Source organism: Platalea leucorodia (assembly GCF_965183815.1).
Source record: "Platalea leucorodia genome assembly, chromosome: 2".
Taxonomy (NCBI): Eukaryota; Metazoa; Chordata; class Aves; order Pelecaniformes; family Threskiornithidae; genus Platalea; species Platalea leucorodia.
This window is the reverse complement of record NC_138824.1, coordinates 33,743,465-33,757,538: the sequence shown is the minus strand read 5'-3', so window position 1 is coordinate 33,757,538 and position 14,074 is coordinate 33,743,465. Positions and strand designations below refer to the sequence as shown.

At 38.0% G+C, this 14,074-nt stretch overlaps 1 protein-coding gene across 2 annotated transcripts in view; it reads left to right on the top strand.

The window, feature by feature from the left end:
- DGKH (diacylglycerol kinase eta) overlaps nt 1–14,074 on the top strand; it is a gene marked incomplete at both ends in the record, with an annotated part of 163,612 nt that overhangs the window by 82,232 nt on the left and 67,306 nt on the right. For both annotated transcript variants that reach the window (XM_082304376.1, XM_082304377.1), the window contains 2 exons: nt 7,308–7,418; nt 9,207–9,287. In XM_082304376.1, the coding sequence (XP_082160502.1) occupies nt 7,308–7,418; nt 9,207–9,287 (192 nt within the window). The remainder of the gene's footprint in view (nt 1–7,307; nt 7,419–9,206; nt 9,288–14,074) is intronic.

Sequence of the window (14,074 nt, the reverse complement as noted above, 5' to 3'; positions counted from 1 at the left end):
TATATTCTTCTGTCTCAAAACCAGTTAGACTTAGTTGTTTTAAATCTCTTTGCTGAGAGCATGTATAATTAAAAAGGAACAGCTACTAAAGCTCCAAATGGTAGCTGTATAATACTAGTCTAAGACTAAGTTAGCTGAGTTGTGTAAAAACACCCAGACCCTTAAGTCTTTGGCACTAAGTCACAGTCCTATGGAGCGTTTCAGCCTTTTTCAGTGTATTACAGCTGTTTCATGCCCTGATTAATGAGAACAGAAGGTGAGATCAACATGTTGTACATGCATGGAAGTTAGGCGTCTAAATACTTGAGCTGCAGATAAAGTTTCTTTTCCGATTCTCAATCCAGTATCAAGTTTATATCTAAAATAGATTTTTGTTTGTTTCTTAATTCCCAGTGTAATGTTTCATCCTAATATGGCAATATCCTATTCATTTTTGATATGTGCCATAACCTTTATTTTTAAATGAATCTGCTAATTGAACTTCACCTTGCTACCAGGATATTTTTGTTATGGCAATTTCTCTGCAATTTCATTCTCTGCAATTTACTTCATGTTTTACTATACTACCATATATTCCAAGCAGAGGAAGCTGAAAGGTATTTTTTTCATTATTTTAACAACAATAATGCAAAATCTGTTTCCTCAGCATAGGCTGGAAGGGAACATGAAGGGAGAACAAGGTTGAGGAAAAAGTGCCCTGCATAAGCTGTATAATTGCATTTATTTGTATTACCGTTTCACTTAGGCTAGAGTCCATCCACATAAAGGACCCCAAAAATATAGAATATAAGAATAACTTTGGAAGAACATACTGTTTTATTATTACACAAAAATGATGATGCTTAATCACAGATTAGTGTTGTGGTGGGAGTAGCGGGAGTGTGGCTGGCTTTCATTCTGAGATTTTGGAAAGCTGTTTTCTCAGAGCTAGCTGGACTGTTTTTTTTCTTTAATGGGACAGGGCTAGCTGTCATCAACAATGACAGACTGAGCATATGCAACTTGCCACTTCTTGTGATTTGTCTGTCGCTAATGTAATGTGGAGGATGGGTTAGTGGCAGCAGCCTGGGACATCTCAGTTGAGGCAAGCATGGTGCTTTAGGTACCCCATGATATAGCTCCACATGTTCCACTGAGTGATCAGTTCTTCATGGTACTTCTTTTTATTAAGATTTTCTTGAAATTAAAGCAATGTTACATAGTCAACATGATCATATTGATTTTCGATCTTGTTTTGACCATTTTTAGCTGTATAAATTCATAGGTATACCATAGTTCTTGGTTTGGTTTTAATTTTCAGATGTCAGGCTCCCTTCACTGTGATCAGGAATCTTCAATAAAAATGTACCCTTGCACAGAGCAGCTGATAAAGTTTTTATTCTCCATAGATAAAAATCTATTTTTATTTTGACATAGTTCTAATGAAAAATCTGTCAGCATAAGTGACAGTAATGGAAGCTGCTGTACAGAGATTGTCAAGAAAATCACAAGCTTGGAATTCCCGGGTCATAATTTTAATCAAAATCAAGAGTTTGATCATCACATTTTTTAATAATAAAAGTAATTTTCAATCTACTGAACACATGGAATATTTTAAGGGGCTCCGAGTTAATATGAGCTGTGAGACTTTACCTTGTAACATAATGAAGACTCTGTCCGCCTAAAGCCGTATCTGTGCAGAAGGTGAAAATGTACCAGACTCTCCATAATACTAAAAAGAAGAGGGTCAGTTTTATTTCAGTACTCAACTTTGCAAAGTCATATGAAGTGTCACAGGAGGGCGTTAAACGATATCAAATACTATAATCTCTTTTTTCTTTAATGGCCTGGTCTATCAACAATCCGAATGTTAATTATTTTGGTAAATGAGGGCCTAAGTCCACTTACAAACACAAACATCAGACTTTAAAGCAAAAGAGATACTATCAACATAGTGGGAAAAACCCAACCTGCGGCGTTTTTTGCTGGGTCAGACAATAATCCGTCTTCAACAGTGGAATAGGAAAGGCTGTTCAGGAGCAGCATGTGAGTTTGGCTGCAGTCCATTCCCCTGGTACTTCCCCATGGTGGATTACAGGGGCCACAGGCAGAGGTGGTGTTCTTGAATTTGTCTAATCCTTTTTTTGTACTTGCTGACGCTGTCTGCCTTTACAATCTCTTGTGACAGCAAGCTTCATAAAGTCACCACCTGCTATGTGAAGATGTGCTGCTTTTTGTCTTTGTTAAGCTGATCTCAATATAGTTTCATCACATTCCTCCTTGTTATGATGTTGTGGGTAAGCAGTAGTTCTGCATTCACCATACTCTGCTCTAATGCTTTTATAAACATTGATCATATTACCCCCTCAGTCTTCTGCTCTTCAAACTGAAGAGTTTTCCAGCTTTTTTATTCCCTCTTTGTAAGGCAGCTGCTCCGTCCTCTGAATCATTTGAGTTTTCCTTCTCTGTACCTTTTCTTAACCCTGTTTCTTGAGTTGGAGAGACCAGAGCTGTCTGGTACACCAGTGTTTTATATAGCAGCAAAATGACATCCTCTGTCTTGGTTTTGTTACTTTTCTTGGTGACAACCAAAGTTTTTTGGCTTTTCTGGCTGTGGTTGAGCACAGAGAGCTGTGAACTGTGATTCCCAGATCTCTTCTCCATTCCAAATTGATATGAGAATGTTAGTGCGGTTTAGATTTTTTCCCCAAAGCAGAGCATCTTGCATTGACCTGGGCCAAAGCTCATCTTCTGCCTCTTTGCCCTCTTGCTTAGTTTTATAACATCCTTTGAGTTCCTCACCATTGGCATGGAATTTGACTACTCAAAACAGCTTAGGATCTTCTGCAAATCTGAAGATTTCGTTGTGTGATCCTGCTTTGGGTCACTGAATTTGAATAAACCTGATTCCTTGGGAATTCAGAAGAGAGAGCGACTGTTAAGCCCTACTTGTGCCTCCTATCTCTCGAGCAACTTTCAGTCCACAAAAAGCCCCGTTTTCCAATTCCATTCTAACTTAATTTCTTCAATAGTCTTTGGTGGAAAGCCTTGTTAAAGGCTTTCTGAAAATCTGAGTCCACTGGATCTTCATTTATCCACATGATTTCCTCTCCACCCTCTGAACTCCCTGCAGGTAGCAAGGCAGTATTTTCCTCTACAAAAGCTCTGTTGACTTTTCCCATCGGATGTGTATGGGCTCAGCAATATTATTCTTTTGTATGTACTCTACTGTCTTACCAGGATTGGAAGTTAGTATCAGTGGTCCTTTTAGGACCTTCAAGGCTCTCAGGTCCACATGACTCAGTGATTTGGCTGGTCTAGTACTTCCTGTATATGTGCTTCATGTTGATGTAGCTGTTCTGATGCTACGAAGAACATGTTGTGTGAGATACCATCTCATCATCTTCAGTGGTAAAGACAGATGCCAAGAATTTGATGAGCTTCTTTGCTGTGATCTTCTCATCCTTGAGTACCCTTTTCATACCTCTGTTGAAAAATGATCCTGCCAACCCCCTAGCTGTCTTTCATCTTTCAAAGTATTTAAGGAACATTTTAGTCTCAGCATGAGCATCTGTTGCAAGGTGATTTTAAAATTCTTCTTCACCCTCTTAATTTCCTGTTTACATTTGACTTGCCCTGTTTTATGGCCTTTCCTGTTCTCATTTTCATTCTTCTCACTTTCAGAAATTTCCTGATGTTCTTTTCTTCACTCTCCTGACACATTTTGAGCAGCACGTCCACTTACATACCTGAAAAGGAGTAGAGAGGAGAGTTTTATCTTCAGTCATTCAATGTTTTAGTTTGCAGTTGCCAACAATGCATCCATAGTCAGTTTACTGTTTTCTAAATTCAGAATATTTTCTCCTTTCTTTGGGTCTTTCTAGCAGCAGCATAAGTAAAAAATTTGACTTCTGTGCAAATGTGGGACTGACTTACTTCACAAATTGAGTGAATTAGAAGTAAGGCAATGTGGTTGGTTATCTTTGAAATTAAAACTGTAAGTTTTGAATTTTCAAGTGTTATGTACAGAATATTTAAAAATCTGCTGATGGAAAAGAAGATGCCTCTCATTTTTTCGTGATCAAAATACCCACAAATCCCATTTATTTTTGTCATTTAGATTATGACAATGTAGAGTTGCATTCAACATTCTTGGATAATTGAACATATGTACACCTTCTTAATTTTATGAAATGTGGCCATGATTTTTATAATTAGATTTCTTCAGGAAAATATACCACTGTGGAGCACTGTGATGTTGTGATTGTAATATTGTGAATAATTTTTCTATTTGTTAATGGCTAAAGTAGTAAAGATTGTTAGTGATTCTATAATAGTGATTCTATTCTATTCTATTCTATTCTATTCTATTCTATTCTATTCTATTCTATTCTATTCTATTCTATTTCTATTTCTATTTCTATTTCTATTCTATTCTATTCTATTTTATTTCTATTCTGTTCTGTTCTGTTCTGTTCTCATTATAGTCCCATACTTCTGGAGGGATGCTGTATTACTAGATGATACAAGATGCTGTATGAGGAAGCTAGAGGTTTTGGCAAGCAGATGAGAGGTGATTCTGTAAAAGTGAGAAGTAGCGTGGGATTGTGGGATGTGCACTTCTTCTTTCTCCTAAATTACCGTAGGAAAGTAGTTATAACTGGCAGTGATTATTGCTTATGCTTCAGATTTAATGTCCAACTGAGATTAATTAGAAGAAGGTTTCTCAGAACAGCAAGATCCTGGAGCACTGTCTTAATTGCCGTTGGGAGAGGAAAAGGTACCGATCGCTTTCTTAAGGTGTAGCTATAGCTTGATTAATGCTTTTGAAAAACTTTACATGACCTGGTTGTAGGCAATAATGTGGACCCAAATTCAACAACCTGAGAGGTCCCTTCCAGTCTCAAATTGCTGTGCTGTGACTTGTGTGTAGATTCAGGAAAGCATTATTAACAGATTACCTAATGACTCAGTTGGCAGCTGGAAGTTTTTTGCACATTTTAAAGGCTAAATGAAGTTAATTAAGGATATCGGGCCAAAGCTTTATGCTCAATTTTGATGCCTGCAGCCATGGAAGTGTCTATTTAACATGCTCAGACCTCAGCCCAGTATCTCTCTTTGTGGTAAAATGTAAATTTCAGGTGTATACTTCATGAAGTGCTTACATTTCTTGGGTAAATTTTTACCAGTCTAGTATTTTTTTAACATTTTGATACAAAAATACATTCTGTAGAGCCTGCGTAGTTATTTACTGCCAACTTTAGGGAGTTAATTTTAAATGGCTGATTTGCAAAATAGATTTAATTTTGAAGTTATTGGTTTGATATTAGGAATACTGGTGTTTTAAGGGGTGAATAGAAATAGGGGGAAATGGCTTATGTAGGCATAAAAATGACATGAAAGACTTAATTCTTTAGTGAGTAATAGCTCAAGGTTTAGGGAGATTTATGTTCTTTGAACAGATTTTAAAATTCCTGAAAATATTCAGTATAATGTATGTTCTGTGTCTCCTAGTACACATAGTGCGTTTCAGGGAACACGGATTTCCTTTCATTTCGGACATTTTTCCAGTAAGGCAGTGCCTGCTCTGTATGTGGAGTACTGTTTCCTTGGAACTGAATTTCTCTAGTCTTACATCTTCTGACCCTTGATAAACACACAACTCATCTACTCCCATCCCGTGTGATGAGCTTCCAAAATCTCAGAGAGCGATATGAAATGGCTACAACAAATAGCTTTGAATAAGTGCTTGTATATGTTAACTGATTAAATCTATTTATATCATGTAAAACTAGCTTATCTTAGGGTCTGGTCAGCAAACTGCAAGCAATCTTAAAATGGTGTGTGGTGAGCAGACCCTTGCAGCTGGGAATTGCTACCCCTTAGCTAGAGCGGGAGGGCTGACCAAATGTGTTGGTCCAGGTTGTTGGCACGTGAAGTAAAATGAGATAAATCCAAACTTTCAGCTGCGACGTTTCATCTGAGAGGATTGCTTTTTCAAGAGCATTAATTCAATTGCTTTGTGATTGTTGGACCATGTTCTTAGTTTGTGATGTTAGGAGTATCTAAATGAAGGGTGTGATGTATGAATGTAACAGCGATGTTTCTCGTTTCAAGGAAATGGTAGGAACATTAAAGTGCTTTCTGCTTTTTCTGTATTTTTATTACTTGCATTAAAGTTAAGGAGAATTTGACATCTGATAACAGAAGGAGATGTTTATGAATTTTAGGTCAGGTCTTGGTTAAGTCTCTAAAAGGTCTAGAATAACTTCAAATGATGTTCATATCACATTGTCTAGAAATTGTATTATAAAAGATTTGCATCACGTTATTACACCACAAATTGGAAATAGTCTGGAAACATCAGAGACCATTTTGGAATATAATGTCCAAATCTACTTGCTTTTTCTCATACCCTTTGTGTGCTTCAAAGCTGAAGAAAATGAATTGCGAGACTCATGCAATTAGTATGCTGTGTCATGTCATTTCATCTGGTTAAGTGGAGAATTTCTGTAATCAGTTGGATGAATCCCACACACGCTGGCAAAAGCAGCATACACATTTAAAATATACTAATTTCTGTCTTACTCATTTCAAAAAATGGGCTTTATGTAGGCAGGGTTCAGTCTGCAGTGGAAAGGTTTGGATCGGCGAATCGTTTTTTGACTAAAAATATTTGCCTGGTAAAAATATCCCTAGCTGTTACTGTTCTCACACTTCCCATATAATAATCATTCTTAATGGTAAGCTGATTTCATGCTGAAGGCTTCAGTTCAGCAACGCATTTGAAGTCATGCGTGACTTACATCATACTGGATCATTCCCTCTATGTTAAAGGCATAAATCATGTGCTTGAATCAGACACACGTTTAAGTACCTTGTTGAATTCGTGTCTATGTGGAAATTGTTTTTCTCCTCAACATAATCAAATTTGGAACTGGAAATGACCTTGTGTAGATGGTTTTTAGCATTTTTTTTTCTGAATTGTGCCACCATCAGTTATTACTTACTTTAATATTTGTGGGTTTGCAGCTGTCCAGACAACTGAATTATTTTGTGTTCATCTTCACAATAATTACATGCCTCTCGACTGCCTTTTCAGTTTACATGTAAAATTAGCATTTTGCCAATATTGTCATTGTTTAAAAAATAGCAATGCAAACTCTGGTTGTCCAGAGAATTAGTCTCAATTTAATGTGAACAGATACAAATTTAAATTCACAGTTATATGAGGTGTAACATAAATTTTAAAAAGTGTAACTTTCATCTATATGCATAGCTATTTAGATATGTATTTACCTTGTGTTCTGTATTTTAATATTTTTCAGACAAGTATAAAAGAAGGATTACTACTGAAGCAAACCAGTTCTTTTCAGAGGTGGAAAAAGCGTTATTTCAAACTTCGAGGTCGTACCCTTTACTATGCTAAGGATTCAAAGGTAATTCTATGCTATTAGTGTCTAATGCCATATACTTGTAACTTCAGTTTTGTTTAGATTTCAAGTGCAACAACAACAACAACAACAACAACAACAACAACAACAACAACAACAACAACAATAATAATAATAATAATAATAATTTAATGATTTGTTAGTGATTGTTTTATTTAAAAACTGCTCTATATAAGGTGTAGTGTGTTAAATTAACTTTAACTAAGGAAGACTGGTGATTTCTCTTGATTTTTTAGAACTAAATTTATCACAATTATTTTAACCTTTTTGACTATTCAGACAAATAATAAATTAATCTTAAGGAGCTGTAGGGTTTTTTTGGGGGATGGCTCTCAGGCAGTCAAATCTAACTTTTAAAAAAAAAGCTAAAAATTGGATAATGCTCAGAAGTTATCCCTCAAACTGCATTGCGTTGAAACTCTTCTAGCCTAATGCCCATATTGCTGTTAAAGAAGTGGAAATGGTTATATGAAATCAAGATAGGAAGATTTTCTGCCAAAACTGATATATAAGGGAAAAAGCTGTTTCCCATCAATCGAAATTTTTGGTGGGAAAATTGGGGGTGGGCAGAGGGGAATATTTGTCTTCTTTCCAAAAGGCGTTTCCTCCCTCCCCCTCAAGGCTGGGACTGAGAGCACTTTGGCCTCTTGGGCTTGCTCAGATTGTGCTGTTCCATAGTGGGGGGCATTACTTTTCTGTACCGTGCGAGGTTGCAGCAACTCATGGGAGCTGTAGGTGAGATGCTTCAGGTCTCTATCATCTTCTATAGCCTGGTCTTCTCAATAGAACTATTACTAAGGCATGGAGACCTCTCTTTCTAGGGCTATATGACTATAATTGCACAGTTGTGTGGCTGTGATGAATCAAGGAAAACATCGTCTCTCCAGGGAGCCTGGAGGTACTGCAGGACCTCCGTTGTCACGCTTCTCTGCACATGGTGCTACCACGAGCAGTTTATATAAAGGCTTAATAAACATGGCAGATAAGAGTTCTGAGAATGGCAATGTCATCTATGCCATAAAGATGAGAAAAGGAGGTGTAACGAGTAGGCAATTGTACAAATACTCTGTAACGTTGAATCCAGAGATACTGAAACTCCCCCAACATCGATTCTCCTTCCCATGGCACGGAAGAGGAAGAACATGGTATAGCTTAAAAAAAAAGGGGGAAGCATTTTTTGTTGGTCTCCCCTTCTGTGCTTCAAAACCCATCATGAGTTTAACAGAACCTAATTAAACCTTTGTCAGAGGCTGGGGTGTTTAAAGAAGATATATATATTTCTCTTGCTGGAATATAAAACAAAGGAGTGGAAGGGATCTCTTCAGGCCCTTGAGCTCCATTTTCTCATATGAATACCATATCATAGATTCCCCTTCATGAATTTAGAGTTCCATCCTAAAGCTGATTAATTAATTTATATTTTACTAAATGTGAATCTCTTTCCTCTGACACCACATTTATGCTACACAGTAGACACCCCAAAGCTGCATCTATTTAAAAAAAAAAATCTTCAGAAGATATTTTAGAGCAATATATATTTTTGGAGCCACTTTTTTATGCTCTCATGTAGCACTTAGCAAATAGGACTGTGTTTAGGGGTCAAATAGGAAGTTTTATCACATCATCAGTGTTTTCCATTTTTTCACCACTTTTTTTTCCTATTTTTATTTTCCAATTGGAATGCACACAAGGAAACGAAAGCACAGACTGTAAGCATACCTGAAAGTGGACTCCGACTATATTTAATGTTTTTATGTTCTTTTCCATTCACAGTCTCTAATATTTGATGAAGTTGACCTGTCAGATGCCAGCGTAGCTGAATCGAGCACAAAAAATGTCAACAACAGCTTCACGGTATGGAACCATTTTAATACTGGTCTTGAAAGCTGTGGATAGACTGTTACTAAGAAAATCAAGAATCCTCTGAATTGCTTCTTATTTTCCTCTATTTGGAAGTAAAATGTCCTTTATTTGGAAATGGTATAATGTATCAGAACAATATCACATCAGCTTTGTTTCTGTGAGTTTTTTTAGCAGAAATTAGAAAGATAGCAGTTGCTTCAAGAGCTGATGATACAAGTCATTAAAAATTTAGGAAGATTCAGTATTAGTACTTCGTTAGTACTTATTAGTACAGCTTGGGTTTATGCTGTAGTTTGTCTTTCAGGTGACATGCTGAATGGATTAAAATGTAATTCTGTTATTGTTTTAATTTCTTATAGTAACATTTTTTGTTTTCTGTTATATTGAAGTATATTTTATTTTTTTCATTGCTGGTCATATCCCTATACGTTTCCAAGTCATGTGGAAAAGCTGTCTTCACAGTCGTACCAGGATTCTGATACTGGTATAAGAAACAAAGAATATTCATAAATCCCTGTTTCTGTAAGTTCACAAGTGCTTTTCACACACAGGTCTTGCCATTTATTGTTCAACTGCTTTGTTGGAACTAAGTGATAGCATCTGACACAGTTCCTCTGCTGATTCTTTACCTCTGGAAAAGTAAATTCTTTGAACAAGAAGTAGCTATGAGGAAGATTGTGGGTAAAGTTGTCCTTCCGAAAGTCTTGAGTTTTGCCGCTGACTGCAATGGCATAATTTTTCTTAACCTGCAAATCCGGTTATTCTTTATTAAAATGATGATTTTCTATTTTCCTGAGGATTTTGGTTTCACACGTGGTCCCTGTTACCAGTGTTGGTTGTTCTTCTCCAAGGCAGTCCAACGCAAGCCTCTTGAAAGCTTCATCAGATCTTCCTTGCCGTGGTACCTCCCAGGCAGCTACTGAAGTAGTCAGAGCACTTCAAAGATGTGTTCACATTGGCCCGGACAGTCCAGTGTGTTATGTCAATCTAAGTTTCTCTACTGACTAAGAAGGCAATTAAAAAGACTACTTTGATGGAAGGTCCCGGATGAGGGGGTGACTGTGTGAGGTACCAGCTTGCCTTTTGAAACGGTTCTTTCTGTTGCTTAGAAGCTCTGCTTCTGCCTTACTCCGGGCCAGAAGTCAAGCTGTCATGCAGGCATCAGGATAGCTGAGGAATAATGAGGCATACAAAGATGTTGAGTTGAGGATCCCAGCAGTCATGGTTGTCACCTGTTGTTCAAGATGGGAAATAAAGCTCAGCATCTCCTAAAGATACAAACTTCCTTCACTGTAGCCTCCATTATGGGAAAAAGAAAATTAAGAAAACTCTGGCTATAATGTTACTACTGATCACTGAATCATGAAATAAGACCGTCATCTAGAGATCTGGATAGACCAGAGAGCTGGGCAATCACCAACTGTATGAAATTTAACAAGAGCAAGTGCCAGATTCTCCACCTGGGACAGGGTAATCCTGGTTATATGTACAAATTGGGAGTTGAGAGGCTGGAGAGCAGCCCTGTGGAAAGAGATCTGGGGGTTTGGATTGATGGCAAGTTGCGTATGAGTCAGCAGTGTGCCCTGGCAGCCAAAAGGGCCAGCCATGTCCTGGGGTGCATCAAGCACAGCATAGCTAGTCAGTCTAGGGAGGTGATTGTCCCACTCTGCACTGCACTGGTGGGGCCTCACCTCGAGTACCGTGAGCAGTTTTGGGTGCCTTGATATAAGAAGGACATCAAACTATTAGAGTGTGTCCAGAGGAGGGCGACCAAGATGGTGAAAGGTCTCGGGGGCAAGAGGAGCAGCTGAGGTCACTTGGCTTGTTCAGCTTGGAGAAGAGAAGGCTGAGGGGTGACCTCATCGCAGTCTGCAACTTCCTCAAGGGGGACAGTGTAGGGGGAGGTGCTGATCTCCTCTCTTTGGTGACCAGCGATAGGACATGAGGGAACGGAATGAAGCGGCACCAAGGGAAATTCAGATTGGACATTAAGAAAAGGTTCTTTGCTGAGAGGGTGGTCGGTCACTGGAACAGGCTCCCCAGGGAAGTGATCATGGCACTAAGCCTGTCAGATTTCAAGGAGCGTCTGGACGATGCTCTTAGTCATATGGTTTAGTTTTAGGTAGTCCTTTGAGGAGCAGGGAGTTGGACTCAATGATCCTGATGGGTCCCTTCCAACTTGAGATATTCTGTGATTCTGTGATCTTGGTGTAATTTTGTGTAGGGAAGAAAAATGGCATGGGTTTTTTTTTGTGTGGTGGTTTTTTTTTTGTTTTGCAATGCTTGGTGTTTTGGTGTCCTTTATAATCCTTTAGCCCACTCAGTATCTCATTCTTCACCAAAGGCATGTTTTGTATCTAGTATCAAGATTTCTGGGGAAGATGGTAGTGAAAAAAGAAGTCTCAGGGGCTACAGCATTAACAGCTTTGGAGACACTATTTATTTTCATGTCCTGGGTAATTTAGGGCAAACAGTGTTTTCTTTAAGGAGCCTTCAAATTCATTTTGAAAAATTATTTGGATTTATAGCTCTCCTGGATTGAAGTGTCATCTGATTTGACTGTGAAATATGGTAATAGTCGTCATCTCACTTAATCTTTTGGCTTCTTTCTTTGTGTTTCCCTAACCCAGTCTCCCAGCAACATAGCTCAGTGAAGACAGACGTCTCTGGCCTTGCCTGCACTGGTTTGGAATTCGTTAGCTTCCCAGCAATACTCCTTATAAATAAAAAACCCCTTTTTTTCCCCTTTTTTTTCCTTCCATCTTAAAAAAGACAATCCAGCCTTTCTTAAAATTACTTATTTTTTTATGTTCTAAGTGTTCTGTTAGCATTCTTTTTGTTAAAAAAGCAAAAATTAAATCCTTAACTTTAGCTTTCTCTAGTTAATGTACTCCTCTTGTTTCTTTGTCCCAATAGAGAATATTTTTAACACAAACTTCTGTAGATGGAATATACACCAAATGACCGTTTTTCCAGGAAAACACACTTTTAAAATTTACATTAAAATTAATTTTTTTTTTATAAATCCCTTTGTCATTTCACTTAAATACTTCCCTCCCCTCAATCTCCCACCACCAGCTTGTTGAAGCTACTGGTTTGCCTTCCTTTGCTCTTTCCAGTTTGTCTGTTTGGAGACAGAGGTGTGCGTGTCAAGATTTTCCATGCTCTTTTTTTGGATAAAACCCAAGTCTTAAAATTAGTCATAACACACAGATTTAAGGTTGAGTTTATTTGTAATGCGCATGCTTGCAGAATATTTTATGTAACTAAATATCAGTGTTTATTGACCAGAATTACTTTTCCTTTCTTACTACAAACAAATTGAGGTTAAGGGGAAAGTTGAGATAAATAAATATCTGCTAATTAAAATGAGAAGCTGCTAAACTTGAACCAGCTCATCTGTTTCAGTATTTTCTTTACTGCTGATATTACTTTTCAATGAACAACCAACTCATTTCTAGCAAATAGTTCCTAGTGCACAAGCTTGCACTAGGGTGCATTGCAATAGATTATAGGCATTTTGTAGTTCTGAGCATCCTCATCTAGAGGCTATTAAATAGAGGAAAAGGTGTCCCTTGACTTCAGAGTCTTTATATGAGCCCCTCAAGGCCAGATTCTTCCTACTTGCTTGTTAGGTACCAGTCTCCTAAGTCTGTGGGAAGAGAGGGAAGAGGTTCAAGAAGTCAAGCCAGCCCATCAAAGATGTGCATCACCCTCTCCGTCAGCCACATCAGGAGCCCACGGGGGCTTTTGCACACCCCATGCCTGCAGTTCAGTGGTGTGGGTGGGCACTGAGTTCTCGTAATGGTGTTGGGTACTCTGCTGAATGTTTTTTCCACAGTGCTTTGCTTCTGCCTCAGAGGGTGGTTTTGTTGTCTCAGCAGAACCTGAGGAGTGTAGTTGCACAGCATGTTACCTCTTCAGGGAAACTTTGGGGATGAATCAGTCTCCCATCCTTATTGCACGCAAGCAGATGGGCCAGTGACCAATTCTGCTGAGAGCTGTAATGCCTTATGCGTTTTGGTTTGCAGTGATGGCTTGTTGATGTCAAGTGCATTTAGAAAAATCTCTTTATTGTTCTCAAAACAAGACTTGAGACTGAATGAGGCTGAATAGTGCTCTGCAGCATGCAAGCATGGGCATATAGAACATCGGTGGCGTGCTTTTGTTCTAATAGGTATAAGGAATGGGAATTTTAAATACTAAGATGATTCTTGAACAGGCGTACTCAATTAATGAAGTTCCTCAGGGCAGGAAAGGTGATTATGAATTGTGATTTAAAAGGAAATTTTGACAGGTTAGCTTTTGGCTTAGGTTTCTACTTCTGCCTTGCTTTTGATGATGAAGAACTGATGCACATTGATGGGGAAAAAAATCTGTAGATGTTAACCATGCTGCCTTTCAGTCGTTGACCAACATGGATGCATAAAATGCTCTGGGTTATTATAAATCTGTCCTAGAGTTTCATGTAAAATGCACATGCATCGTGAGGCAGCGCCTGTATTTAATCCATCCGAACTGATGTTTGAAACATTCAATTCAGTTATGGGGTTTTGTGGTAAATGTGAAGGAAAATAATAATTTTAGGGTGGAAATACTGGCTTTTAGGAATTACTTTGTGTAACTGGCTTTAGACATTTGATTTGGGTTAGGCCAACTTCTAGTGCATCTAAGAATTACACAAAGCCATGGACGCTCAATTTCTTACTATATGTATATTCAGAAAAGTGAAAATCCTGGCTAGATTAATTCTGTTATCTAATTATGTCTGAGACTAA